Source organism: Pogona vitticeps, chromosome 1, assembly GCF_051106095.1.
Source record: "Pogona vitticeps strain Pit_001003342236 chromosome 1, PviZW2.1, whole genome shotgun sequence".
In the NCBI taxonomy this organism is placed as follows: domain Eukaryota; kingdom Metazoa; phylum Chordata; class Lepidosauria; order Squamata; family Agamidae; genus Pogona; species Pogona vitticeps.
In genome coordinates, this window is record NC_135783.1 from 124417371 (window position 1) to 124444823 (window position 27453).

At 41.5% G+C, this 27453-nt stretch overlaps 2 protein-coding genes, 1 long non-coding RNA gene and 1 other non-coding gene across 11 annotated transcripts; 3 read left to right on the plus strand and 1 right to left on the minus strand.

The window, feature by feature from the left end:
• Positions 1–2187: 2187 nt before the first annotated feature.
• Positions 2188–4288, minus strand: LOC144587107 (uncharacterized). The gene is made up of 2 exons (XR_013542290.1): positions 4098–4288; positions 2188–2318 (listed from the first exon to the last, which is right to left on the minus strand). It is a non-coding gene; the product is annotated as an uncharacterized LOC144587107 (long non-coding RNA).
• Positions 4289–4414: 126 nt separating this feature from the next.
• Positions 4415–13357, plus strand: LOC110071524 (glutathione S-transferase). Of its 3 annotated transcripts, none has more exons than XM_078386557.1 (7): positions 4415–4530; positions 5797–5908; positions 8488–8539; positions 9057–9189; positions 10814–10955; positions 11641–11772; positions 12823–13357. In XM_078386557.1, exons 2-7 carry the CDS (start codon positions 5822–5824, stop codon positions 12940–12942), a joined length of 666 nt encoding a protein of 221 aa, XP_078242683.1. In that variant the 5' UTR covers positions 4415–4530; positions 5797–5821; the 3' UTR covers positions 12943–13357. The 3 variants fall into 3 exon arrangements, with proteins under 3 accessions (XP_078242683.1, XP_078242681.1, XP_078242676.1); XM_078386555.1 differs by lacking the exon at positions 4415–4530 and adding an exon at positions 5099–5238; XM_078386550.1 differs by lacking the exon at positions 4415–4530 and adding an exon at positions 5105–5295.
• Positions 7721–7882, plus strand: LOC144586163 (U1 spliceosomal RNA). Its single transcript, XR_013540923.1, has one exon. It is a non-coding gene; the product is annotated as a U1 spliceosomal RNA (small nuclear RNA).
• A 5417-nt stretch (positions 13358–18774) lies between the features above and the next one.
• Positions 18775–26911, plus strand: LOC110081252 (glutathione S-transferase). 6 transcript variants are annotated; one of them, XM_073000561.2, is made up of 7 exons: positions 18775–18874; positions 19483–19612; positions 20732–20783; positions 22185–22317; positions 23827–23968; positions 24809–24940; positions 26118–26911. In XM_073000561.2, the coding sequence occupies exons 2-7, from the start codon at positions 19526–19528 to the stop codon at positions 26235–26237; spliced, it is 666 nt and encodes a 221-aa protein (XP_072856662.2). In that variant the 5' UTR covers positions 18775–18874; positions 19483–19525; the 3' UTR covers positions 26238–26911. The 6 variants fall into 6 exon arrangements, with proteins under 6 accessions (XP_072856662.2, XP_072856657.2, XP_078242697.1 ...); XM_073000556.2 differs by having other exon boundaries at positions 18777–18874; positions 19506–19612; XM_078386571.1 differs by having other exon boundaries at positions 18791–18874; positions 22185–22473.
• Positions 26912–27453: the final 542 nt, after the last annotated feature.

Consider the following 27453-nt stretch of genomic DNA (forward strand, 5'->3'; position numbering starts at 1 on the left):
GGCTTCCCTCTGGGCAAGCCTGACTGAAGCACTGCCCCCCCCACTGCTTGCAAAGACAGCGAGGTGGGAATCCATTGGGTCAGGCTTCCCTTGTCTTTCAATTCATTTATTCATTGGATTTTTTTACAGTCTGTGGGGCAATTAAAAACAAGCTATCATTACTGATATTATTATCAGTAATAATGGATGTATGAATGACAAGTATTAGTAATGCAGTTTTTCATTATTTATTGCATCTAATTTAATAAATGGTGGTTGAAGGTTCAATCACCATTCCATCCTATGAGCTTTATGTAAGAGTGTGTGTGTGTGTGTGCATACATATACACACAAATGTACACAGGGATGTTATATACAGCTTGGCTCTTAGAAAGAGAGGCATATGTAATACTGAAGAAAAAATTATAAAAATATATACAGAACTGAAGAAAACCTGTTTCAAAGCGGATATCTTCTGATTATTGTTGGTTCTAACATCAAAAGAGCTACTAGCTGTTCAAGGTAAACGTTTTCCCATCAGAATTATGAATCTAACAGGGAATTATGCATTCTTTCCTTTTGTGGCAGATTTCTGCCTAGCATCTCCATGTTAGTGCAAGGCAATTAGAGGAAACTATCCAACGTTGGAAAACTTCGAGTGCCTTCCAAAAGCCAACAGCAAACCTCCAAACCTACAGAGATAGCTTGTTAATTGCCGGTCTCAAATCACCAGTGAGCAATCCTCGATCACACCCTTTTGAATCCAAAATATGTGTAACCTGTCTGTTTCTCAAGGAGAGAGTCACTTTTACCATCTGTCAGATCTATTTTGATTTGGATTCCTGCTCAGAGTAGGGGGCTGGACTCAATGGCCTTATAGGTCCCTTCCAACTCAATTATTCCCTGATTTATTCATTTGGGACAATGAAAAAATTAAAAACAAGTTGGGAATGTTCTGATACCGTCATTTTTGGCTAACATTAAAGTTTGCAACCTAATACTTACACATACTTTCCTGGGAATAAACATCACTGAATTAAGTGGAATTTATTTCTGAGTAGAGAAGGAGGACACTGTAATGTAAAATCTATTGGCTGGAGATAAGCAACCTGGTGCACTTCACATTTTCAACTGAAACACCCAGAAACTAGCACTTAGTTGTGTAGTCCTGCCTGAATCATATTTTCCTGGGAGTAGGCATCATCAAGCTTAATGGGACTTGCTTTCAAGTAAGAACACATAAGAGAGTTGCAATTCTTTTTTTAATGTTATATTTTCATACTCTTCCAAGTGCATTGTGTGTTTATATGATAGTAAAAGTGCAGCATGTCCAGTACAGTTGATAAACTGTGGGCAGTGTAGCCGGAACTACACCATCTGAACACTCTGCTTATCTACCGTTAGTGATATACAGTCAATAGCTTCTTTTATATATTGGCCATTCTTTTCCTTTTAGGATTTAACTCTCATGGGCAGGACAAGATATTTTAATTCTCTAGAGTTCTGTTGCAGAATTCACAAAGAGCTAGAATGTAGGTGTTCTCTGACATTGTCATTTGAACAATTGTAAAGAACGTCATTCAAATTTTGGTTACACGCTATGTAGTGTTTGCTTGTTCTTCCAACAGAACAAAAGTACTAGGATCAAAAACAACAAAAAAAGAAAATAATGACAAAATTATTGTATTTTTTCCCTTTGGTGAACTTTTTGCCCTGACCAATGTGACATATTGAGACAAACAACATTCCAAGTTGCTTTTGAGACCAAGAAGCTGAAGTTCCATTTTCTGGTTTTCAGTAGGTTGCCCCCATGGTGGTGGTGGTGGTGGTAGATCATTGGTGGATTCAGGGAGTACAAGACACATACACGGAAGTTCTAACCCTAAGTACAGTGTAGATACTGAAAGTGCCACAATAATTATTCATAAGAAGATAGAAATTCAGTTCTGTTTGTCTGGCATTTGAACAATCTCCAGTCTATTTGTAATGAGAAGCACACTTTACATGCAGTTCTGATGACAAAATTAAGAGTGTGTAAAATTAAAGCAGATTTGGTATTTGGTAAAATTTAACCTGGCTTTTTTTGACTTCTGGTAGAAAGTTCAGCCAACTAAAAAGTACTGAACTCCGTGTGTTGGACTATACCCCATTTCCTAAGTCTTCCAACTATTGTATATTATATGAATGATCAATAATTTTGCATTTTGATTTTATTTTCTAGAGATGGATATTTATTGTTTGATCAAGTTCAATTGGTAGAAATGGATGGGATGAAGCTGGTCCAGACCAAGGTCATTCTCAGCTACAGAACAGGGAAATACAATCTCCATTGGAAAGACCTGAAGAAGAGAGTATATTATATAATGTTATAATTCATTGTACTAGACTTGACAGCTGTATTAAAATGCTCAATTACAGTATTAAAGCATTCGCATGCATGTCCCATGAGAAAGAGCTGTTATAGGGCTAGAGGAAAAAGAATCTAGAAGATTTTCCACTTCTGATTTAGCATCCAAAACAGCCCTAATGTTTCTCTTCCGTTTGTAGTGTCATTACCCATCCCATACTAAAATCCTGTTTATTGGCTCTTTGCCTATTGAGCTGTGAGAAAATTTAGAAGGACACACTACCAGGTTTAGCCTATTGTGAATGAATGAGAACGAGTGTAAATGAATGAGAACAGTAGATGTTTATAGCATCTTATGGTATTGGTGTGTATGTGTGTATGTGTGTGTAAACAAACAAACTCTCTGCCAATAGGCGACAAAGCTTCTGGGAAAACAAATTGAGTACTCCATCCATCCCATACGGATACCAAGATCTGTTAAGTTAGGTGCTCAGAGGCAACTGAATCTAGAAGGCAGAAAAGAGTAAATAGAATAATTTAAAATCTTGATATGGCAATAGGTACAGAATGGATGAAAGTATGTTATTGTCTCCCCTCTTCCTCATCAATCCCAATTCCCTTTTCCTTTTTGTTATCCCTTATAAAAAATAAAAAATACAAAAAAAAAAGAATCAGTGTGGATTTAGTGAGTCAACTCCTCTGTATACTGATGTAATGTCGCTGGGGAAAAGCTTGCTCTGTGATTCTCAGTGTGAAAGTAAGCATGGTGCATGTTTCTCTCTTCCTCTATGACATGAGGTATGGACTTGAGCTGCTGTAACCAAAACAAGATTTTCCACCTCTCATTTTCATGGGTTCTGTGCGTGGAGGAAGCATCACTACAGGCTTGAGCCAGAGAGGGGGCCCTCTCCCCCCCAATGGGGGGGAACCTTCTGGTGCTTGGAGGCTTTCCCTTGGGGTGAAGCTTTTCCAAGCAGCACCACTCAGTGACCATTCTCACAAGGCCATGCAGTAATGCTTCAGTTAATGTTCTTGAATGTGGTGGGAAAGTTAAAATGGTGGCTTGTAATTCTGTGCTGCCAGTAACGCTGGGCCTGGGCCGCCCAAGGATGTTATGTGCTTGATGCCAGCTGGCGCATCTTAGAGAGCCCTGCTTGCTTTTTATTATTTGATATTTTTTAAAGTCCCTCATTATTGTTGTTTATTCCTTATTAGAACTTGTAACATTACTGCTGAGTTCTATGTAAGACTATATATTTGATAACATTGTTTCAAAGTCTCCTAAAGATTTGTGTCAATTAAATAGATCATAGATTATGGTTTGCAATGTATCGTGAAAAGGTGGATGTGCATCAATCCTGAAAAACTGATGTGATTTAGAAAGGAATAAGTTATTAAAAAAGAGACTGGAAATATCACTTGATGTCCAAGGACTAATTTTAGCTAAGCTGAATCTAATGGCAATTAAAGCGTAGGTTCTCCCATTAGTGGGAGATAAGTGTACCTTCTCTCTCTAATGACTTGCAATTCAAAAGTTGTCATTTCCCCTCCATATTAACATGGTAGGGAGGGAGGGAGGGAAGGACTTAATTTGCATACTACCCCATTAGTGCAATGCAGTTTATAGTCAGCTAAAAACACAATAACGATAAGTCAAATTAAAAACAATATAAACAACATAAACAACACTCAAGCAACAGCACCAAGAGGCAGAAATTGCAAAATAAAATGTGGCATGGACATATAAACCAGCAGAGCAGCAAAGGAACACCTTAAGTAAGGTTCCCAAAAAAGGCCTCTCTGTACTGTATGTGGAAGGGATCGTGGACTTGATGGCAATGAAGCAGCTTGCTCCAATTTCTTGAGAAGGTCACCACCATGTGTTTTCCAGTCTATGAAAAGATATGTTCCCAATGATTTCTAATACAAACTGCACATTATTTTGCCCATATGGCACGTGGTTGCGCCATCTCTCCCGGGGCGTTTCAGGCTTGGAAGACGGCCCTTCCACAGCCGCTGTCTCTGGCGGCCGACCCTCGCCCTTGCCGCTCCCCAAGGGTGGCCCTTGGCCCTCCGGAGGGGGAGGGCGGGCTGGGAGAGGGCTTTATAGCCGAGGCTCCGGCGGGGGAGGGAGAGGGGGGGTGTCAGGCGTAGCTGGTGGGGCCTCGAGAAGAGCTTGACGAGGTTCCAGAGCTCCCTCTCAGGTCAGTGAAGGGGGCGCGTGTACGCGCGCTTTAGAAAGCGCCTTAGGTTAGGGCGAGCGCCGCTTCCTCGGGGGCAGGAGGAGCAGGTCCCGCACAGGCACGGCACAGGCAGCGCTTCCAGGCGCATCCCTTTCGTGTGCGTCTGCAGAGCCTTTCAGGGCGCCAGCTGCACTCGAAGCGTTCACCGCGCCAGTGCACGGCCGCTCTCACGGCACTGGGACAAGCCTGTGGTCTTGTCTTTCTCCCGGTCTCTTCCCCTTCCCCCCCCCCCCAAAAAAAAGGTTCTGTGAAGCGGGGACGGGAAGGAGGCGACCAGCGACAGCCTGGGTTGGAGGGAAGGGCCGGGCCAAGAAGGGCGGCAGAGCCCGGGCGGGATGTGTGTGTGCGGGGCTCTTCCCGAAGGGGGAGGACGACGCGGGGGGGGGGAGGGAAGGCGGGCTTGTGGGTCGCAAGCGGACCCCCAGCGCTTCCCGGTCGCGGCTCCAACGTCGCTCCAGGGTTTGAGCCCATCGGGCCGGCGCAGGAGCCTCGGAGGCTCGACGGGAGGAAACGGAAAGGACGGGGGCGGACCTCCCTCTCCGGGCTTCTTTCCGCCTTGGAAGGAAAGGCAACACCCCTCCCCGGGCGCGGACCCAGCCGGGACTTCGCAGCTTCCTGCGCGGGTCCGCTGACTTTCTCCCCGGGAGACAAGAATAGCACCTGGTGAAAGTGAGTCGCATCCGCTTTTCCGTCAGAGTGAGGCCCTTGGATACATCAGCTGTCAATGTAAATATTCTGATAATTAAGCCACGTCTTTCCAGATGTTTGCTCTGTAATTTAAGACAACCTTGTCCCTGCTTAATAAGGGATGGGCCTCACTAAACTCAGTGTGCTGCCCTTCAGGCTACAAAAAATAGTAACGAGCTGCTGGAGTTTAAATGAGGGCCTGGTTACAAATCAGTCTGTAACAGTCAATCTGAAAGCCTGCTTTTTGGAAACTAGACGGGTTGTTTTGTATTCCTTTGAAACTCTGCAGCTGCCAAAGATTTAGGAGGCATGAGAGGAACTTTGAGCTAACTGAAATGGTAGACCAGTCCTGAGCAAGGCAAGGGGGTGTCCCTCAAAATTTTGAGGCAAGCCCCCCCCCCCCCAAATCATGAGCAGCCCCTAACTGAAATTTAAGAGATTATCCAGTATGGCAGTGAAGAATTACAGTCTAGAAACTAAATGCAACTGTTGTATTCCCTCTCTAGTCTCTTAAAAAAAAAACAATCTTGTTTTTATCAGACCAGGAAAGCAAAAGCTTGACAGCATGGCTGGGAAACCGAAGCTCATCTACTATTATGGAAGAGGCCGAATGGAAGATGTACGGTGGCTGTTGGCGGCAGCTGGCATTGAGGTTTGTTTTCCCTCAGTGGCTGATGTCTGTCTAAGGTCTATTACAGATGGGACAAAAACATCCTACATTTTTCTTGTTATTGTTGGCATGAAGTTAAAGGTTTTTTACATCCATGCTACATTGTAGCAAGAGTGAGAGATTTCTCTTTTAATTTTACCAATCACTTTTTAAATTTTACACCAATATACGAGTTGCCACATCAGCTTTTCATTCTATGCCTGCTTGAGAGGCCAGCTGTAACATTAGTCAGAGTAAATGGGCCACCTACGGTAGCTGATTTGGCCATCATGAGCCTTGGGATGAATGAGGAGGTGGGGAGACTTCAAAAAATCAGCATTGGATCAACAGGGGCAGTCCTGATGCTGGTGGCAATGTCCCAGCAGCAATTTTTCCCTGTGAAAGGCTTCCTCTGCCTGCCTAGAGGTTCCCAAAGGTTTCCCTAGGACAGAAGAACGCCATAAGGAGCCTAAGAACCTGGAGAGGAATAGGGAAAAGAAGCCCTGAATTAGCTTAAATTATTTCCAGCACACCAGTTTACACACAGGATGTTGCCCAGTAATGTATAATATATGAAACCAAACATAATTACATTTAAAAGACCACTAACTTAAGAATACTCAGTGTGTTCCAGCAGATATAATGATGTACTAGTAGTTTAGAGATCATGTTTTGAATCCCCACTTGGCCATGGGAACTCACCGGGGAAGTGGAACTAGTGAAGCCACTCCTTAAATGTCTTACTTACCTTGAAAGCCTTATTAGGGTCACTATAAATCAGTTCTGACTTGACAGTGCATAACAACAACAAAGTTGTCTACTCCCAGGGCTGAGCCGCTATTTAAATAAATAAATTGGCATTCAGTCCCTTGAAAACAATTGCTCTAAATTGGTTCCAACTTGAAGGGACGTGGTGGCGCTGCGCGTTAAACCGCAGAAGCCTCTGTGCTGCAAGGTCAGAAGTCCTGCAGTCATAAGATCGAATCCACGCAACAGAGTGAGCTCCTGTCGCTTGTCCCAGCTCCTGCCAACCTAGCAGTTCGAAAGCATGTAAATGTGAGTAGGTAAATAGGTACCACCATGGTGCAAAGGTAACGGCGTTCCGTGTCTAGTCGCACTGGTCACGTGACCATGGAAACTGTCTACGGAAAAACGCTGACTCTACGGCTTGGAGACGGGGATGAGCACCCCGCCCTAGAGTTGGACACAACTGGACTAAATGTCAAAGGGAACCTTTACCTTACCATGAAGGCACAAAACTAATTTAAGAACATTTAAACAATTCTCTAAAACATACACAGGGTGTCCCTTTCTCAAAAACTACACAAGTGACCATGAATGGAATGATTATAGTTGTTGTGGGTTTTTTGGGCTCTTTGGCCGTGTTCTGAAGGTGGTTCTTCCTAATGTTTGGTCAGTCTCCGTGGCCGGCATCTTCAGAGGACAGCACTCTGTGCTCTGGTGTAGTTGGCTTGGGAATGGAATGATTAGTTAGCGGTTTCCAGTACCAGTGGTGCCTCGACTTACAACTGTCTTGACTTGCAACCAATTTGAGTTACAACCAGCTCTGGTCGCAACATTTTGCTTTGTCTTGCAACCGGCATATGCTAATACCTGTGCACTAGAGGATTGTGGGAGGAACACCTAGCCCCTGATGGGGGTCCCGCGGGGCACCCCAAAATACTGAGGAGCTCTCATGGCCCCTGGCAGGACCCGGGCTGTGCAGCCCTGTACTGAGCAGGAAGTGCAGCCAGGGTCACCATGCCTTGGGGGGCCAGGGCACAGAAGGGGGTAGGAGGTGCAAGGGCCACTCCAATTCATACCTTGTAGGGGAAATACCATAGTCATGAAAGTGGTTTTTCCAGGGTAAGGCTCATCCATTGCACTTTGGGTGTCCTGATTCCTGTGATTTTCCCAAATGTGGAGAACTCAACTGCATGATTTGTGTCAATGGAAGATTGCATTTGTGATTTCCCTGGTATTTTTAGAATCTCTTTATTCTTTGGTTTCTGGCTATTTTTACCATCCTGTATCATTTAAATTTGCAGCCATAGCCCCATTGGTGATGCTTTTCAAGATGTTATTTCCTCCTTATTGGAACACATTAATTACATAAGTCCTACTTTTTATCCCAGATCCTGGGAAGCCAACAGCATACACTTTCTCCCCCACTTTTTTGGGATAAAAAGTAGGTCTTATATAATTAATATGTTCCAATGGGGGGGGGGGACTGTCTTGCAAAGCATAGACCAAAACATCATCTTGTGAAAATCCTCCATAGAAAACATCGTTCTTGCGAAGTGCCACAGCAATCACAAAAACCCATCATTTGTGGATTAATCATCCCGCAAAGCAATTGTCTTGTGAGGCACCACTGTAATCGCTTTTCATTGTATTCCTAATTGCTTTGAGTTACGACCAATTTGAGTTACACAACCATCATCCGGAACGAATTAAGTTTGCAACTCAAGGCACCAATAGTTCTTATTAAACATTAGGATGTTGGAAAATTGGAAAAAGCAGAACGGATTGGGAATGTGCAGTTACTTTATGAGACCCTTTTTTACTTTTTTGTTTCATAGTTTGAAGAACAATATCTCCAAACAAAAGCAGACCTGCAAAAATTACAACAGGGTGAGTAGGGCATCAGAATGTTTGGTGGGGTCTGTTTTGATGATATATAGGTTTCAAAAACATTTTTATTTATCCTTACAAAATTTGCCACACCTTACAACATGATTCTGAAATATGCTACAGAATTGTGCTACTAAATTGTGATACTGTTCCAGTTCAAGTTAAGGGCAAAACTTCCATTCATGTTAGTCGAATGTCGAATGCAGTTATATCCTGTTCAGATTCTGGGAACTAGTCAGTGTGGACTGATCCCTAGATGGGCAGAAAGACGTCAAGAAGCCTTCCCTCTGATCTAGTTCTTGCATGTCCAAGGAGCGCTAAACAATGGAAATCAGTGAGTCCATTTTAAGGGATGATTTAGGTCATTATGCCTTCAAAGTCCCTATCATGGCAGTAATTCAGAAGGTTAAACAAATTTATTTTTCATCTGGTTTCAGAAAATGGTTCCTAATCCAGGCATTCTAATAATTCCTTCCTTTTTTTATCTCTCTTTCTCCAATTTTCATTCTTTTACAAGATGGTATCCTCCTGTTCCAGCAAGTGCCCATGGTGGAAATGGACGGGATGAAGTTGGTGCAGACCCGAGCCATTCTCAACTACATTGCGGCAAAATACAACCTCTATGGAAAGGACATCAAGGAAAGAGCCTTGTACTGTAATCCTTCTGTATCTGGTTACTAGATGGGCTAGTTTTGTTTCTTGTGGATGACAGGAAAGAAAAAAATCTCCAGTTTGTCTGGCAATCTCCTGTCTAACTAGGAATTCCATGTGTTTCAACTGATATCCATCGTCAGCTAGGACAAAAAAGGTGCCTGGGGTAGCAATATTAATTCACTTGACCTCTTAGTCATAACAGGGTTTATATTAACTGGTTCCTTTGGAATCAGTGCTGCTTTTCAAGAGGGTAAGGTATAGCCCCTGGGCAGGAAACTTCTGGCTCTCCTGATCTTGTTAGATCACAGCTGCCACCAGCCTGAGCTGTTATAAGGGGTGATTGGAGGGCCACATGTTGCCCACCACTGCTCTGGCTTTCCATTGAATCTCTCAGTGCTCCCTTCCCAAAATTCCCCATGGAGTCTTATTTTGCATGAATAAACCTGCTTTTAATCAGAGATTTTAAGGGTATTAAAAAATTTACAAATTCTATAATCTGCACTGAATTCAGAATTGAATAATGAAAATTTTTGTTACATATACAGTACGTTCAGTGCTCTCTTTCCAAAATTTAAGTGTCTCATTTCGCATGAAGAACCCTGCTTTTAATCGAAGATTTTTCCTTAGAGGATATTGAAACCTTTACAGATCCTATAAGGTTGCAGTCTTCTATACAGTTCCTTAATCCCCACTGAATTCAGGGTGTGACAGCGATGGGTTTTGTTGTATATATGGTCATAAAATACAGAGTCTTTTGTGTCAGTGTGTTACTTCAGAAATCAGGCAAATGGTTTTTCCCAAGGGAAGCACACTTCTTTTTCCCTTGGGCATGCTAAGTTTCCATGCAGATGTTCTAGATCAGTGGCGTCGAACTGTGGCCCTCCAGATGTTCTTGGCCTTCAACTCCCAGAAATCCTGGCCAGCAGAGGTGGTGGTGAAGGCTTCTGGGAATTGAAGTCCAAGAACATCTGGAGGGCCACAGTTCGACACCACTGTTCTAGATGGTGTTTCTGACACTACTGTACATTTGCACCATGTTTTTTGGGGGGGAGGGTGAACACGTTATCTTAAATTCATAAAGGGCACTCTGGCCTTTTTATTTTCCTGTTGTCAGACAGGAACATTGGCCTCCCTCGATACTGATGCTGACATTGGTATCAGTGAAGCCCCTGCATCAGGTGCCAAAATACCACCAAATTAGAGGACAACAGACTGGAAAGCTAGCCTTAGGTGGCGTAAGTTAAAGCAACAGGATTTCAGCTATTATGTCTTACTAAGGATTAAAACTGCAGTTCATTTCTATCATCCCAACCTGCCCATCTTTGAGAGGAGAACAAGAAGCTAATGATGATTTATCATGTAGGGTTATTACTGTAATTATTACATAGATAATTCAATGTATATTAAGAGCTTTGAATATAGGAATTGATCAGTCTTGATATATTATATTGTTACCATGTTTTTGTTACAAACATGAGTAATATTTCTTTTAATTTGTAATTGGATCCATATAATTGAGAGGAAGGAACAGTTCCCCTGGGAAAAAATGAACTTTATTTTTCCTAAGTCTGTGCCTTTCAAAACTGACTATCAAGGGTAATGGGAACATTCTCTTTACAGAATTGATATGTATTTTGAGGGTGCTATGGATCTGAGTGAGATGATTATGATACTGCCCTTCAAACCAGCTGATGCTAAGGAGAAGGAATTAACAACGATCCTTGAAAAGGCCAATAACAGATATTTTCCAGTCTTTGAAAAGGTACGAGGCAGTAAGCCTACAACTATGTTATTGCAGAAGGGGTTCATGTGAGTTCACGTACTCTTGATAGCTGTAAACTGTTGCTAAAATGTCTTAGCAGATCAGAATTAAGTGAGAAAGGACAGGTATAACTAAAGTAAAGAACCATATTAAAAGTTTGTGAAAATGGAAATGAGAAATGGAAATAGACATAGAGAACAAATAGAAGGTTTGAGTAATAGCATTGCCTTTCTCTTTTCTCCAAGCCTTGTGATACTGTGGTTAAACTGTAGTATCACAGTACTGCAGTCAAGACTCTGTTCACAACTGAGTTCAATCCCATTGGGTTCAGAGATTGACTCAGCCTTCCATCATTCAGAGGTTGGTAAACTGAGTACCAAGCTCACTTGATTCAGAAAGTGTTGTTTGACTAATTATATTGTAAACTTCCCAAAGTGTGCTTTAAGTGCTATGGGGTGGTATATAAGGAGAATGTTTTTCTTTGCTTTGCATCATGGCTGTTCAAACCCAATGCTATTCTCATTTAATGATCAGGTATAGACCAGATTGGTAATTTCAAAAGTGATTCAAACGAGAGATGGGGATATTCGTATACAAATAGCCCCATCTCCAAATCAAACATATTTTTGGAACATTTATTTTTGTGAAGCACTAAAAACCTCTTAAAACATTTCCTCCTCTGTAGATCCTGAAAAATCACGGACAAGATTTCCTTGTGGGAAATCAGCTCAGCAAAGCAGATGTCAAGTTGCTTGAAACCATTTTAGAGGTAGAAGAGTTGAAGGCTGATGCTCTCTCCAGCTTCCCATTTTTAAAGGTAAGGTGGCATCTCATAACATGCCCTTAACTGTAAAAATGTAGCTCGATGGTAATATTTACTAGGTTCTTCATGTTCACAGTTGCTCAGATGAACCTTTCAAACCCAGCAGGGACAGAACAACTAGGTAGCTGAAAGCAGTCACATCTAGCAGAGCGAAGGGTGGGGACATTTTGGTCCTCCGGATATTTTAAATTAACTCATATGAATCCCTTAACATTGGTGTCATGGATGAGACTGGTGGGAGCTAGAGTCCAAAATGGCAATCACCCAAGTTGCTAAATAAATCAGTAAATAATTCAAAATAAACAAGTCTGTCAAAATCTTGGGGTTTTTTTTTAATTAAAGATTTACATTAATTTAGATGTGAAATGGCATTATTTAAATATACATATTGTATTAACTTACAATCACAGTACAATTGCTGTTTATATATCTTCCTTGCTTTTGTAGAGGGTTGAAGGATGGTGGATTTAACACCTTTCAACAAGATTATTTCCTATACCAGGAGGGAAGAAGCTAGGGGAAGCCCAACATGTACTCCTAGCAGCTTCCATAGACTGCAAGCAGACCCCAGAAGCGGAAGAGCACATTTGTAGCCTCTTTCCTTTGGGGACTCAGTGGTCGGGAAAATTGCCTGGGGGGGGGCACATGCTGCCCATGGGCTGCACTTTGTCCACTGTTGTTCTAAGTCCATTATGCAACATCTGGATATCACACTATCTTTGAATGGTGGCCTAAGGGTCTATGGGATTATGACTGAAGGGCATATGAGGCCTGATTCATCAACCACCCATTTGTGAATCAGTTGTGGATACATGAGATGTGCTTCTAATTAAAGGTTTGCAATGGAATTCTTCAAAGGAACATAATCTAAATCAGAGCGGCTAAGGTGCAAATATTCCCTCTGCAAGCTGAGTCCTTACTGATCATGCAGGAGTGGTATTCTTATGTTGTTCATAAGTTGCAGGAATTTTTCAGGTGCCAGATTTTCTTGCTGTGTAATTGCAGTGCTTGTGAATGACAGTGTTCATTTATCTTTCTTGCTAGGCTTTTAAAGAGAGAATTAGCAACATTCCTACAATAAACAAATTTCTACAACCTGGAAGTCCGAGAAAACCACCACCTGATGAGAAAGAAATAGCAGAGGCACTGCAAATTTTCTACTGAATTGACATTTTAGTAGCTACAGGCAACTTATTTCAGATTATTTCAAGGGAAAACAGTCACATACAAACTAAATCTCCATAAATACAGCAGATAAATTGAATAAGTAATAGTTAAGGAAAATTGTGATAATGGAATGTACCACATGAGAGACATGAAATTAAATACATTATTTGTATTTCATCTCACCATTTATTCTGACAAGTTTCTAACATGCCTGATCTCCCCTGGCCATATTGACAAACACAACTTTTTAATGGTAGCTTACATGAATGTAATAAAAAACCCAAAAGTCATAGTGATTCCTATGCTGGGTTAGAGGTAAATGAGGTGAATTGTATTAATATATACTCTGCTGGAAAATAAGGGGGCATTCTTGTAGTGGGTAAATAATTCAAAATAAACAAGTCTGTGAAAATCTTTGGTGTTTTTTTTTAAATTAATGATTTATATTAATTTAGATGTGAAATGTCATTATTTAAATATATATATATTGTGTTTACTTGCAATCACAGTACGATTGCTGTTTATATGTCTTCCTTGCTTTTGTAAGGGGCAAAACATTCAGACAGCTCAACTCATAGCCATTAAGGACTAAGAAAGGACACATGATGATATGTAGAGACAACCTGGAAGCCTATGTATGCAGTAGGGCTTTCTCTTCCCTGCTTCAGTCCTGCATCTCCCACCATCTGTTCCAGGGGGGTTACCTAATCTAGGGCAGACTTTGTGGGTACCATCAGTAGGAGATCACAGCTAGAGTCCAGTCGGCATCTGGGAGTGTTTCAAATAAAACTGGATAGGTTTAGTTACAAGAGCTCATTGAGGATGAAAAGGAAGGAAGGAGTGTGATATTTACTTGGTTTGTATATCATTCCCTTAGTGAACATCCACTACTCTGGACAATTTACATAAGATATAAAAAGACCCAAGCCCCCCCCCCATAAAATAACACAGTAAACATGGAAATACACAAATTCAAATATAATAGTAAAAAGTAAACCAAAATTTAAAGATTATATGACATCTGGGGATATGTTTTTAAAAGTCTGTTTTACAGAGTTGCATTTTCAGTAGCTTTCTAAATATCAGGAGGGGTGGAGCCGGGTGGAGCCTGGTGCACTTTGATTGGAAGCCCGTTGCACAAAATAGGGGCCACCACTGAGAAGACCCGGTTCCTTTTTGACTTCTTTTAAGCTTTTGTTGTTGTGATGTGGACTGGGAGGAGTGTGTGAAATAGATAGTCATTTTCTGGGAAACACATTTCGACAAGCATCGAGATCTTAAATTATCAAGAGCTTTATAGGTCATGACCAGCACCTTGAATTGAGCACGGAAACTGATGGGGCAAACACAGGCAGGCCAAGACAGTGGACATGTGATTGAATTTGCTAGTCCTAGAAATCAGTCTGGCCATCACATTTTGGACCTGCTGAGGTTTTCATACTGTTTTTAAGGGCAGCCCTACGTAGAGAGCATTGCAGTAGTCTATTTTTGAAATTACCAATGTGTGAGCCAGTATTAGGCATTTCTTATCCAGATAGAGGTGTAACTGGGCAATCAAGTGAAGTTGATAAAAAGCACTCCTGGCCATAGTGAAAATTGGAACAAACTCCATTTATAATAGCCAAGTAAGTTGCAAAAAAAAAATATTACATCACATTTGCATAAAATGGCATTTTAACAGGCTAGAATCATCCCTTAGATAGTAGTCTTTTTTCTTCTCCCAAAGGGCCTGCTGACTTTAATATCTCACTCTGAAATTTCAAGGAGGAAATTAAACAAGGGCTACAGCACATAAAAGGTGACCTGTGACTCCCCCAGAAAGCACTTCACAAACCCCTTGGTGAATGCAGGGTCTAGGAGCAACCCCAAGTTGTGGGCCTGATCTTTCAGAGGGAATGTAACCCTATCCAGGCCAGGTAAATTTCTGTCTAACCAGTGTTATGATCCTGCTGACAGCAAGACCTCCATCTTATCTGGATTCAGTTATCGATGAACCCAAACAGCATCCTCTGCAGATGAAGCAAAAGAGAGACCGAGCTGCATGTCAGCAGCATACTGGTGACAGCAAACTCAAAAACTTCAAATGACATATCCTAGCGGCCTCATACAGGTGTTAAAAATCATTGGGGGGAGAAACCCATAATGGAGGTCCCAAGGGGTAGAGACCGCATCTCCAAGTTGTATCCTCAGGGATTAGCCATCGAGGAAGGACCAGAACTAGTGAAGAGCAGAGCCCCGATCCTTAAACTATTATCTTCCCAGCAGGATACCATTTGCGTTAGGTTATATCTTGGTCTGGAGAGCACAAGATTTACATTACACTGAAGTGGCACACATGAATGTGTAGAGAGACTTCTATTATGCCATGGGATCCCACACACATAGATAGAAATAAAAGAGTTTCCAAAACCTTAAGTCAAAAAACTATTTTATGAAACCAATTTCTTTTTCTTCCAAAATGATTTCTCAGAGTTGATCAAAATCTCACAGAACTTTCAGTGTTTTTTATTTCTAAAATAACAAAAGTCCTTGCAAGACAACACCTTGAATATTACGTGCACTGGGCAATGTGTAGACGGGTTTAGAACTGCAGAGCTGCTCTTAGAGGCTGTCCAGACAGGCATATTGACTGATACTATAGGTCATGGTTGGTTCAAACCAAATGATGGCGTCCAAACATGTTTCCACTTAGATTGATCAATCCTGCTCTCTTAAGAGCTGTTGTGAACCTTTCTGGCACATTAACAGGGCATGTAGGCTGATGCATTTGCCATTTGGATTTGTCACTTTATTTGAGAAAAACAACAAAAAGAAGGTCACCCCAGCCCCCTGAATGATGGCTGCAAGAAAAGGCAGGGAAGGGGGCTGTGTTGAATCCATGGGTACCACCCCCACAAGGAAGCACAGCCCCAGCAGAGCCCCAGTGGAGGAGAAAGGTGGGGAAAAGATGGGGGGGGTACTTCCCCAACCTTAACCCCAACATTTCTACCATGCACTGCTGCTGTCCTCAGCTGCTGTCACTCCCTCCTTAATCATGAGTAAATTGAGTAAGCCTTGCTCTGTGTGGACCTGTAGCACAATGTCCAGTATGGATGGAAAGACTGCTCAAGTGAGAGTTGAAACAGACCCCACTTAAGAACATTTTAATCATGACTTGGGCTGCACCGAATTCCCCAGCATTGACATGTCTTTAAGACAGGCTTTCTCCCCTGCAGTACTTTGCTCGTTAAGCTGTCAAAGTCAAGTCAAATATTTGGAACTGGTAACTGTCCTTTCCTTCCCCTCCTTGTCCTTGCTGTCCTCTGCAAGTTGGGGAGCAGGGTCTCCACAGTGGCTAGTCTTTTCTACTCCTGCAAGCCCCTCACGGCCTTTGTAAGGCTGCTTCCAGATCATATGGGGAGCATAGCAAGTTGGAGTAATTGCCTATTGTGAATGCACCTGGTGGCAGAGTGATCACATATCTCTCAGATATTCCTCTTTGCAAATTGTGTTAACACTGTCTTGCTACATGAGGAGAGCTACACATATCCCACCCACACATGCAGAGAGAGAGAGAGATAAAAGGGAAAAGCATAGTGGGAGCAATACCAGTCTGTGATAAATACAAAAAAGCACTTCCTCCCTGTATTGACACATGAATACATACATGCACAACCATTTATTTGTGTATGTGGAATTCCATCTTTTCACATAGAGAAAACAAGAAGTATTATAATAACCAGTGCAAAGAAATAGAGAACAGTAAAGGGCTGGGGGCGGAGGTGGGGTGGGACAAGAGGTATATTCCAGAAGATTCAAGCAAACAAAGGATATTTAAGCTTAGATTAGGAATTCTGAAAGACCAACATGGAAGAACACTATTTGACTAAGAGAAAATAAAGAGAGGGTGAAAACGGTATACTGAAGACCTACCTATACAAAAGAGATGAAAGGATGATAGACTATTTTAAAGTGAAGAACCTGCAGTTTTAGAAAGTGAAGTGAAAACTGCTCTGAAAGCACTAGGAAGAAATAAATAATCAGAGTTACATGGACTGTTGATAGAACTATTGAAAGCCACACAGACTGTCAAAATCCTAACCAGAATATGCCAATAAATATGGAAAAGAAAGCAATGGTCCACAGACTGGAAGTGTCAGATAAGCGTGCATTTTATCTTGTTACCTATTTAGTCTTTATGTGGAACATATACAGAAAGTCAGGCTATATTCCAATGAGGGAGGAGTGAAAACTGGTGGAAGAAATATAAATTATTTAAAATACACAGATTACACCACTTTATGACAGATTGTTATTATCCCAACATATATGTCTGGCTAGAACAATGAAGAGGACCTTAAAGCATTTTGTCCTTCATAGATCTTGAAAACCCATGGAGAAGATCTCCTTTTTGGAAACCATCTCAGCAAAGCAGAGAGGTTCAGTTGCTTGAACTTTTTGAGCTAATTCGCATGAATGTGACTGGGGAAAATGCATTTCTCACCGGATTTCAGGCAAGCAAAGACGGGCCTTCTAATATTTGCCCTGCTTAAAAAACAATGACACGTCCCCACTGTCTAAGATCCCTAAACTGCCCAATTCACACCCACCTAGGATTACGAAATGGCATGCATGATATAGAAAGACGGGGGGGGGGGGGCACTGGTGGAGATTTACAGGAAAGCACTCCTCTGAGCCCTCCTGCTGCTGCTCCTCTTGTTTCCTTGCTGTGAACTCCCTGTCCAGGGGTGGGGGAAGAGAAAAAGTTCTTTAACTCTTTCCCTTCTTAGGTTGGAGGTGCTGGAAATTAGAAAGCAATCAGGCTCTTATCTTTGGCACAATGTATTATATCTCACACTGCAATGATCCTTCCTTTTACATGGGGGACGTTTGTTCTTCTGTACGAAAGAACCATTTCAGAGTGTTCCAAGGTTTCCCCCTTTCAATTCCTGATGACCCCTTTACCCATCCCCTACCCTGCTGTTCATCGCCCTGCTTGCCCACCGAGGTGATTCCCCGCCATCACCTTATTTTAACTTTCGTCTCAAGGAGTCAGTGCTGCATCACATGCGTTACAAGTTTCAAAGGGCACCTCCAATGGATCTAGAATTGTGCCATAGAATCATAGAATCATCGTAGGGTTGAAAGGGACCCTGGAGGTCATCTAGTCCAACCCCCTGCCTAAGGCAGGAGACCTCATACCATCCCGGACAGACGGCTGTCCAATCTTTTCTTGAAAACTCCAGCGATGGGCCACCCACAACATGGGGGACAAGCTGTTCCACTGCTCAGTGGTTCTCACCGTCAAGAAATTCCTCCTCATCCCTTTTAATGTCACCACTCACTGCATATGTCGCAAGGTCATCATCACAGAGGATGCCAACCTCAGCTCCATTTGGGACCAGGTGAACCAACCATATAGACTGCAGAACGGGATAACCAAGAGCAATCTCATCAAACTGCAGCCCTAGCGCTGTTCCAGAAAGGAGCAGAACAGTTTGCAAAAGGTGTGGGGTGCACTGATATTACTGAAAACACATGTGGTCCACAGAAAATAGAGCGAACCAAATAATGCCAAAAGCAACCCAAATAATGAGCTATATGCCCAATCCCATAGATACTCAATTGGTACAGTATTGGAGAATTTGAGGCAATGCCTTGAACTCTTTGTCATGTTCCTCAAACCATTCTTGAACATTTTTTTTGCAGTGTGGCAGGGGGCATTATCCTGCTGAAACAGGCTGCTTCTTTGAGCCCCCACTGCACATCTACAGCTGAATGAGCTTTTAATACCAGACGGGAAGAATAGGAAATGATGGGGTTAAATTCTAGATCTTCTTATTGGAGGGAAAGAACTCCACCTTCAGACCCAACTTGGACTTCACAGTTTCCTGTTCAGTTCTGCTGACTTTCTCCCCAGTAAACAATACAAACTCTAGACCTGCCAAAAGTGAGTAGATTCTGCTTTCTTTAACAGTGAGGCACTTAAATACATTGACTGACAACATACCTATTCTGATAATCAGTCAGATTTCTCCAATGTTTGCTCTGTAATATAAGACACGCCTTATGGAGGGATTGGCCCCACTGAACATATATACTGTAGTTTCCAAAAAGCAAGCTTTCAGATTGCCTGTTAAAGACTTTGATTTGTAAACAGGCCCTCATTTAAACCCCAACAGCTCCTTATTATTGTTGCGACAGAGTGGTGAAGGGCAGCACTCTGTGTTCAGTGGGGCCAATCCCTCCATAAGGTGTGCCTTATATTACAGAGCAAATATTGGAGAAATCTGACTGATTATCAGAATAAGTACATTGAGGTCCCAACTACAGTATGGTGGTGGGGAACACAGTTGATTTGTATTTTGGTTTATGTATCTTATGTTTCTGTTTATGTTGTAGTTTAAGAAAAAAACAAACAAACTAAAACACATTTCCCTGGACTGAAATGGAAAGATAATCCAACAAGAGAATGAAGGATTAGAATCTTGATATTGTACAGAGCTGAGTGTTTTTCTATATACTGTATAAGCAATTCCTTTTTTTTTTTTTTTTAAGTGATCTTGATTTTATCAAACTAGGAAAGCAAACGTTTGACAGCATGGCTGGGAAACCGAAGCTCCGCTACTTCAATGGACGAGGCCGAATGGAACCCGTAAGGTGGCTGTTGGCTGCAGCTGGAGTTGAGGTTTGTCTCCAGAATTGCTTTAATAGATCCAAGGCCACTTCCAGACTGGGCAAAAACTATGCATGAAGGAAAAGGGGTGTTATAGAGATTACACAATCATACTATGTTGTTTCAGGCTGTGCTCCCTGCAGCAAGAGTGGGAAGAAACTGTTACCATGATGAAGGTGTTGGAAAGGAAGCAAAGGGCTCAAACACACATGCAAAAGAGAACCCCAGTTACATTGTATATTGATTACAGATAAATTTCTGTTCATTTCTTTCCTCCACATCACTAGCCTGGTTGTCTTAAAATGTACCAGTCCTGTATTACTTCAATCCTTTTTGTTTCCGAGTGTGTGAACATTGCTGTTGATTTATTACTTTTCGACTGGGTTTGGGGTACCATAGCTGCTGCACATGTACCCCCTACCTTTTTGAATTTGTTTTTTATGCTCAGCGATTGATCGCTTACTCTCTGTGGAAAGTTCTTGCAGCACCGACTATGTGGGGGCATTCGTGCAAGCCCTGACATTCAAACAAGGCAAAGAGTCTGAGGAAGACAGGCATCTGTTATTCCAAGCAGAATGAAATAAGAGCAAACTAGGGGAGGGAAAAAGCAGCAAGCTGAGCGATTTTCTATGATTTTCTATTCGGAGGTTCAGAGCGAGTGGGAGTGGAGGGTTAAAAGAAAGATCTTGGCTTTGGGTTCTCCTCTTTTGCAAAAGGATCAGAGTGACCTCCCCCTCCTCTGGCTGCTTCTCGGGGGGGGGGGGCCCTCCCAGCCTTGCCTTGGTGGTGAGAAAGAGGAGGAGGAGGAGGAGGAAGCCTGGATGGTGGCTGCCTGAACAAGGAGAGAACAGGGAGAGAGGGGTCTCCGGTGTGGGCTGGCTGGCTGGTTGACTTTCCATGCAAGGCTTTGTCCCCTTTGCACCTAACTGAACTAAAAAGGAACCATACCTCAAGGCAGGAATTAAAACTGTAGTTCCACCGGTCTTGCTGCTGTTTTGTCATTGACTACACCAGGAAGAGCCCTGCATTATCTTATCAAACATCAGAACATTTGGAAACTGGAAAAACACTTGGCCGTTTGGGAGTGTGCAGTTGCTTCATGAGACCCTTTTGTGCCGTTTTGTTTCATAGTTTGATGAACAATTTATTCAATCAAAAGCAGACCTGCAAAAATTACAGGAGGGTGAGTAGGCCACCAGAATGTTTGGTAGAGTCCATTTTGAGGATATATTCTGTAGGATTTGAAAACATTTTTATTTATAAAAAATGTACAGTGATAGCTTCTACAAGTTACAACACAATCCTTAAATCGTGACTCTGCTCCTATTAAAATTAATGGTGTAATTTCCATTGATGTCAGTGGAATCCAGTTATATTCTGTATGAACTCTTTGCACAGTTGTTTATGAAAATTAGACGGGATACATTATGAAGTTGAACATGGCTTCACTCAGGATGAGTCTGGTATTTCTTGGAGCAAAGGGGGATAAATTGCCAGCTTTCCAGTTAGAACTCAGCAGGCACATTTCCCCCCAAAATTTCCACATCTGTGCAATCACCTTATAAAGAAACTCCAGGTTTGTCACTCAATAACCTAACACAGAAATGAATGCTAATTTGTATCTTGTGGAGTTGTGAAACTTTGTGGTGGGAAAATTAAACATTCTGCACTGAGTAATCTCTGTGATATGTGCAGTGTTTTAGGTAGGAATTGGTGTGAATGCACGGACATTGGCAGACATTTCATTCATGCTGTTAACCTGCTTTAAATTGTGCCCTTAAAAAGAGAAGGCAAATTTCTCAGATATATGCAGGATCATGAAACGACACTCAGGGCAGGACCTTTAGCTGCAGAACTGATGTCACTTAAATACTTCACTAATATTTTTTCCTTGTCAATTCCATCTATTTTTATTTTATTTTAATTATTTATTATTTGATTTCTACCCTGCCCCTCTAGACAGAGTCTACACATTTTACTAATTTTTCTACAGAGGGTGAGTTGCCGGTTTGAGAAAGAAAGCCAAGACAATATCATTCTCTCAAAAAGATATTGTACAAAACGTTTAACAGACACAACCTTCGTGCTTAGCATGGAGGAAAAGGGGTGGCGCATCATCCATCTGTTGTTTAGCACGTGCTGTTCTTGTGGCCCGTAGTCCCAGTAAAGGGGAAAAGCCTCATGCCATGACGAGATAGAAGCCCTTGGGAAGCATATCCAGTGGCAGCCCAAAATGCTGTGATTAGAGGTGCTGGATGACAGGCAGAGCCTGGGAACGGCTCAGGGCAGATGGGTCCCTGGACGGGCATCAGCAGGCCTGATCGCAGTGGGTCCTGGGAAAAGAAGCTTTCCCCTTGGTTTGCTTCTTGGATGCTCAAGGAACTCCACACACTATAAATAATTTGAGTTTCTTACAAGGCACAATTTAGGTGATTATGCCTTCAAAGCCCCTATCATAGCAGTCATTGAGGAATTTAAATAAATTTATTTTTTCATCTGGTTTCAGAAAATGGTTCCTAATCCAGGCATTCTAATAATTCCTTCCTTTTTTAATGTCTCTCTCCAATTTTTGTTCTTTTACAAGATGGTAGCCTCCTGTTCCAGCAAGTGCCCATGGTAGAAATGGACGGGATGAAGTTGGTGCAGACCCGAGCCATTATCAACTACATTGCGGCAAAATACAACCTCTATGGGAAGGACATCAAGGAGAGAGCCTTGTACTGTAACCCTTCTGTATTTGGTTACTAGATGGGCTAGTTTTGCTTCCTGTGGATGACAGGAGAAAGAAATCTCCAGTTTGTCTTGTGATCTCCTGACAAACTAGGAATTCCATGTGTTTCAACTGACATCCGCCACCAGCTAGGACAAAAAAGGTGCCCGGAATAGCAATATTAATTCACTTGACCTCTTAGTCATAACAGGGTTTATATTGACTGTTCCTTTGGAGTCAGTGCTGCTTTTCAAGAGGGTAAGCTATAGCTCCAAGCAGGAAACCTCTGGCTCTCCTGATGTTGTTAGACCACAGCTGCCACCAGCCTGAGCCGTTATAAGGGGTGATTGGACGGCCACATGTTGCCCACCACTGCTCTGGCCTTCTATGTAGCCCCAACGAAATAAGAGTTCAGTGCTCCCTTCCCAAAATTGCCCTCAATTTTACATGTATAAACATGTTTTTTACATGTCTCATTTTACATGTATAAACATGTTTTTAAACGTAGATTGTTTTAAAAGAGTGTTTTCTCAATCAAAACATTAGCATTAACTAAGGCTGCAATCCTACATACAATTCCTTGATACCCACTGAATTCTGGATCTCACGTTGAGGGTTTTCATTTTCAATATGTTCCTAAAAGCTGGGTCTTTAAACATTATAATGCAGTTAAACACAACTGGATTAAAAAGTGCAGCAATATTTTTTAAAAACCAATCTTTTAAAAAGTAGCATTTGCTAATTATAAGTCCCTTCTTCAGCAAGCCATCAAGTGCCGAAAACGCATCTGAGTCAAAATAAAAACCACTCAGTGGGAGGATAACAGGGAGTTATGGCAACCTAACCACTCACCGTAGCCTCTGTTCTAGTACTGGACAAGGGGATCCTTTGCTGCTGAAGTTTCCCAGAACAGCTGGCAATCGCTTCAGCCTAAAGTGGCATAAATTAAAGCAACAGGATTTCAGCCATAAAATCCTATCCTAAATAAATTGTGCACCTAATTTCCATTATGCAGTCCTGACCAGCTGTGAGATAAGGAGAAGTGGCCACTGATGATTTATCATATACAACTGTTACTAGAAATATTTTATATGTAATTCAGTGTATATGAAGTGCTTTGAACACAGGACTTGCTCAGTATTGGCACATACTATTATTGTATCATATCACACTGTTACAATATTCTGTAATACGTTCAATTGCTTCTCTGTTCTGTGCCGTCAAGTCAGAACTGACATATAAAACTAATAGGGTTTTCAAGATAAGTGAGATATTTAAGGAGTAGTATTATCAGTTCCACTTCCCTATTGAATTATCATGGCTGAGTGGGGATTTGAACCCTGATCTTCAGAGTTCTAGTCCGTCACTCTATCCACACCATACTGGGAATTTGTAATTAGATTAGTATAATTGAGAAGAAGGAAGGCTTCCACTAGGAAAACGTGAGGTTTATTTATCTGAATTCCAAGACTTTCAAAATTGGTTATCCAGAGTCATGAGACCATTCTCTTTACAGAATTGATATGTATTTTGAGGGTGCTATGGATCTGAGTGAAATGATTATGTTGCTGATCGTGAAGCCAGCTGATGTTAAGCCGAAGGAAACAACAACGGTCCTTGAAAAGGCAAACAACAGATATTTCCCAGTCTTTGAAAAGGTACGAGGCAGTAAAGCTACAACTATATGTTATTAAAGGAAGAGTTCCTGTGAGCTCGGCTACGTTTGATAGCTACCAACTGTTGCTAAAATGTCTGAGCTGATCAGAATTCAGTGTAAAAAGGACAGGAATAATTACAGTTAAATAAAGAACCACATTAAAGGTTTAAGAAAACTGAGATGAGAAATGCAAAGGTTTAAACAAGTCTGAAATGAAGTTGTCTTGGAAGTGGAACACAATCAGATGGCTGAGCTATAGGGATGGGTTGGTTTTCTCTTTTGCACAAAATTGGCAGTGGCTGTTCAAACCTAATGCTATTCTCATCTAATGATGTACAGTGGTGCCTCGCAAGATGAATATAATTCGTTCCACGGTTAATGTTGATTTGCGAAAAATGCGTTTTCCCATAGGAATGCATTGAAATCTAATTAATGCGTTCCTATGGCCAAAGAAGTCAGAACAAAGTCAAATTTGGTTTAGAAAGGGTTTATTAAGAGCTCTTTAAAGCCGTACATATTGTGCAGATTATTTAAAAAATTTCAATCAAAAAACTTTAAATTTTTAAACATCATAGAAAAACATTTAAAAATCAGCAAACATGAGGCAGGAACAAAAAACGGAAAACATTCTTCTTGCGAAGCACGGCCATAGGAACATTTGTCTTGTGAGTCGTCAACCCCATTGCCAAAACCATTTGTCTTGCGAGTTTTTTGTCCTGTGAGGCATTTATCTTGCAAGGCACCACTGTAGTATAGTGCTTTCAGAAGGTATCAAAATATAGTTCTTTTTAATATTTATTTTAAGAACAATAAGCCTCTTAAAACATTTCCTCCTCTGTAGGTCCTGAAAAATCACGGACAAGATTTCCTTGTGGGAAATCAGCTCAGCAAAGCAGACGTCAAGTTGCTTGAAACCATTTTAGAGGTAGAAGAGTTGAAGGCTGATGCTCTCTCCAGCTTCCCTCTTTTAAAGGTAAGGAGGCAATTCTTGGCCAGTTGTTGACTGTAAAAAAGCAGCACAGTGGTGAAGCTTAGTGGATCCTGCAGGTTCACAGTTGCTCGGATGCAACTTTCAAACTCAGCAGGGACAAAACAACCAGGTAGCTGAAAGCAGTCACATCCAGCAGAGCGAGGGGTGGGGAGATTTTGGTCCTCCGAATATTTTGGATTAACTCCCACGAATCCCTTAACACTGGCTCTCATAGGTGAGACTGGTGGGAGCTAGACTCCAAAATAGCAATCACCGAGTTGCTAAATAAATCAGTAAATAATGCAAAATAAACAAGTCTGTGAAAATCTTGGGTCCTTAAAAAAAGACACACAAGCCAACAATTTACATATAAATTTTAGTTGTGGCATGTAATTATTTTAATAAATATATTGTATTTACGTACAATTGGAGGAGGATTGCTGTTTATGCATCTTTCCTGCTTTTGTGGAAGGTTGAGGGCTGGCAGACTTAACACCCTTGAACAAGATAATCTCCTAAACCAGGAGGGAGGAAGCTGAGTCCAAATTCGTGCTCCCAGTAGCTCCGTCGATCACATGCAGTCCCAAAATGGCTGTTTTTGACCATTTTTTAAAAAAGGAAGAAAAGAGCAAACAGCAAGTGCAGCAATGGTTTTCATTGGGGCAAGGGTGATGGCCATGCCATAAAGGAAAAACACTGCTGCAGACGTTGAGGGCACATCTACTCTGGCCCTTTTGGTAAAGGCTGATACGGCCTAAATAGGGTCATTGGAGGTGGGGGGCAGAATGATATGCCACATACTGCCCATGAACTGCACTCTGCCTACCCCTCTTCTAAATCCATTATGTCCATTAAGTCTGGATATCACACTATGGCCTTTGCGTGTTGACCTAAGGGTCTATTGGGCAATGGCTAAAGGGTGTATGAGGTCAGATTCATGGACAAACCATTTGTGAATCAGCTGTAGATACGGGAAACGTACTTGCAATGGAGTTCTTCAAAGGAATATAATTTAAATCATTGGAACTTAAGTACATACATATATTCCCCACCTCCCTGATCAATCAGTGGTGATATTCTTACGTTGCTCATGAAACAGATAAATTTTCAGGCAGTGCCAAGTATTTTGGCTATGGAATTGCAGTTTTGTGCATGACAATATTTGTTTATCTCTCATTAGGCCTTTAAAGAAAGAATTAGCAACATTCCTACAATAAAGAAATTTCTTCAGCCTGGAAGTCCAAGAAAACCACGAACCGATGAGAAAATACTAGCCGAAGCACTGAAGATTTTTTACTGATTTGTTTTCTACTGAATTGACACTGTTGTAGCAACAAGTAAAATGAGTCAATTTATTTCAGATCATTGGAAAGGACAATAATCACATACAAACCGAGGCTGCACGACACTGGCAAATGGAATTGGGGTGATTTGGCTTTGCTGCTGCTCGATTCGCAGCCTAATTTTCTTCTTCTCTGCAGATTAGGTGATCACACAAAGACTGAATTGTGCCCACACTGGCCTTTCAGTTCAATGCAGTCTGATACACAACACAGCCTCCAGCCCCACTTCCTCTGATCTCACACTCTGTCAATCCTTGCTTTTCATTTTATAGTAAAGCCAGTGGGCTGTTTAAAATGTTTCGTGATGTCATTAGAGAAAAGGGAGAATTTTCCAAAGTTCCCCATAACTAACAAGCATATGTGTACACACTGTGGAAACATAGTCACCTGCTGTAGTCGGTCAGTGCCGTTTCTATTTTGTATTGAACCTGAAGCAAAAAGGGCAGTTTGTATCATGTGATCAGTTTTAAAAAGCCCCAATCAATACTCTTTGCTAGCGTGGTTGCAGCCTAAATCCACTTGAAGAGAATGTGAAGTTGAATAAATAACACATGATTAAGGGGAAATTGTGGCCACACAGTATATCACGTGGCTGATATGAAATTAAATACAGTACATCATCTCTAACTCATCTCAGTATTTATTCTGCCCAATTTGTAACATGTTTGATTTGCCATGACTACATTCATGAACTATTTCCTGATGATAGCTTGCATGAACGTGATAAAAAAAGAAGAAATGAAAAACCAGTATGATTCCCCCGATGAATGAGAGGTAAGAGATTAATTGTATTAATACATACCCTGCCAGAAAATAATGGGACATTCCCCCAGGACTGGATCCTTAGACAGCCCAACTCATAGCTACTGAGGATTAAGGAAGGACACATAGTGTGACTACAATCAAATGACATGGGATTTGCTCTGCTTATAAAACAGGTGAATTCAAAGTATTTTTAAATGACTACATGATGCAAAGGCTGATTTGAATTGGTCCAGCCCTTTTTTTTGCTCCAAAAGAGGCTTTCCTTCTCTGCTGCTGAGGGGCTTTTTCTTTTTCAAGCCAGAATGAATTGAATTAGCTTTTACCTATGTGATCAGTTGTGATATGTTCTTGTAAAGACAGGAGATATGTCTGTAGGTGTTATTTCAGTGATACAGGCATTTTGGGCAT

What these genes read in the sequence shown, in the direction of transcription:
- LOC110081252 (XM_073000561.2), top strand. Translation starts at nt 19,526, where the DNA reads ATGGCTGGGAAACCGAAGCTCCGCTACTTCAATGGACGAGGCCGAATG. An exon ending in TGGCTGCAGCTGGAGTTGAG is followed by an intron (nt 19,613 to 20,731) that starts GTTTGTCTCCAG and finishes TTTGTTTCATAG; the next exon opens with TTTGATGAACAATTTATTCA. An exon ending in ATTTCCCAGTCTTTGAAAAG is followed by an intron (nt 23,969 to 24,808) that starts GTACGAGGCAGT and finishes CCTCCTCTGTAG; the next exon opens with GTCCTGAAAAATCACGGACA.
- LOC110071524 (XM_078386557.1), top strand. Translation starts at nt 5,822, where the DNA reads ATGGCTGGGAAACCGAAGCTCATCTACTATTATGGAAGAGGCCGAATG. An exon ending in GACATCAAGGAAAGAGCCTT is followed by an intron (nt 9,190 to 10,813) that starts GTACTGTAATCC and finishes TTCTCTTTACAG; the next exon opens with AATTGATATGTATTTTGAGG. An exon ending in CCAGCTTCCCATTTTTAAAG is followed by an intron (nt 11,773 to 12,822) that starts GTAAGGTGGCAT and finishes CTTTCTTGCTAG; the next exon opens with GCTTTTAAAGAGAGAATTAG.